At 59.4% G+C, this 1,099-nt stretch overlaps 1 protein-coding gene across 1 annotated transcript; it reads right to left on the bottom strand.

Annotated features, from left to right (window-relative positions):
• Positions 1–336: 336 nt before the first annotated feature.
• On the bottom strand, positions 337–820 carry TMEM138 (transmembrane protein 138; the record flags this gene model as incomplete). Its single annotated transcript, XM_009868159.1, has 2 exons — positions 591–820; positions 337–508 (listed from the first exon to the last, which is right to left on the bottom strand). Coding segments are annotated over exons 1-2 (300 nt in total), but the record flags the coding sequence as incomplete, so codon positions are not given.
• Positions 821–1,099: the final 279 nt, after the last annotated feature.

Genomic DNA, 1,099 nt, shown 5'->3' with positions numbered 1-1,099 from the left:
CTGGAGATTAATCCCAGGTAAACCAGGAGCTGCTGTCACGGCCTTCAGCAGGGATTACTCCAGCGTGGGCTCCTGTGCCAGCACGGAGCTGGAGCCGCCAGGTTTACCAGGAAAGAGGATTTTCTAGCAGGTCACGGCCTTTAGGGAAGGGGCCAGGATGGGGCAGCTCTGTTACAGCTCGGTGCCAGTTGCAGTGGGACACCAAACTGTCCCTGCGGTGGCAGATCACGGTCATCCTCTCACGAGAGAGGGGCTGAACAGTGCAGGGGGATGTGGGCAGCAAAGCAAGCAGAGTGCTGCCCCCACCTCAGGAGAAACCAGTAGCCCCCAACCTACCATAACCCAGACGTGCAAGGAGATGCTGAGTGCCAAGTAGGTGGCTGACAGCAGGATGGTCCCCTTGAACTTGTGGAAGAGGAGGTTGACCAGCCCGGCTTGGAAAACGAAGGTGTTGAAGAACATGAGGAAGATGATGATGACGTTGAAGAGAATAGCGATGTCCTGGATGCTGCGGGAGGAGAGAGACACGTGGGTGAGACCTCAGCCCTCCTGCCCCACCGTGCTCCCTGCTACACCCGCCCAGCACTCACATGAAGAGGACGAGCTGGACGGCAGGGGCCGTGCGGAGCAGCTCCGAGAAGGAGTTGACAAAGAGGTCGTAAAAAAGCAGGACGAACTGCAGGAACAGCACCAGGCTGTAGTTGCTCGTTTGGAGCATCTTCCTTCCCTGGGGGTTGGAGCCTTCAGCTCCGGCATCCCCAGCAGCAGAACCAGCTCATGGTGCAGAGCTGAGGGGCTCAGCGTCGCCTCTCCCTACAGCGAGACCTGGAAGGGCTGTAGAGGTTTCATTTGCCCCCGCCCCCCGCAAACCTCCTCTGCCAGGAAACCGGAAGCAGGGTCGAACCAGCAGCAACTCCTGCCAGTTTCTGGCACGCATGGATAGGCTGTGTCCCCTCTCTTCTTACGATGCAACAGGCCCAGGGTCCGTCTCTCCCTCCCACCCTCCAGCATCACAACCACTCCCCTCCACGACCTCGGGAAACAGGTGTGAAGAAATGCAGGGACGAGGGTGACAGCGAGTCCCAGGGAGCAGCGCCCA

The sequence above is a fragment of the Apaloderma vittatum genome, unplaced genomic scaffold (genome assembly GCF_000703405.1).
Source record: "Apaloderma vittatum isolate BGI_N311 unplaced genomic scaffold, ASM70340v1 scaffold39840, whole genome shotgun sequence".
Classification (NCBI taxonomy): domain Eukaryota; kingdom Metazoa; phylum Chordata; class Aves; order Trogoniformes; family Trogonidae; genus Apaloderma; species Apaloderma vittatum.
This window is presented reverse-complemented; position numbering and strand designations above follow the sequence as displayed.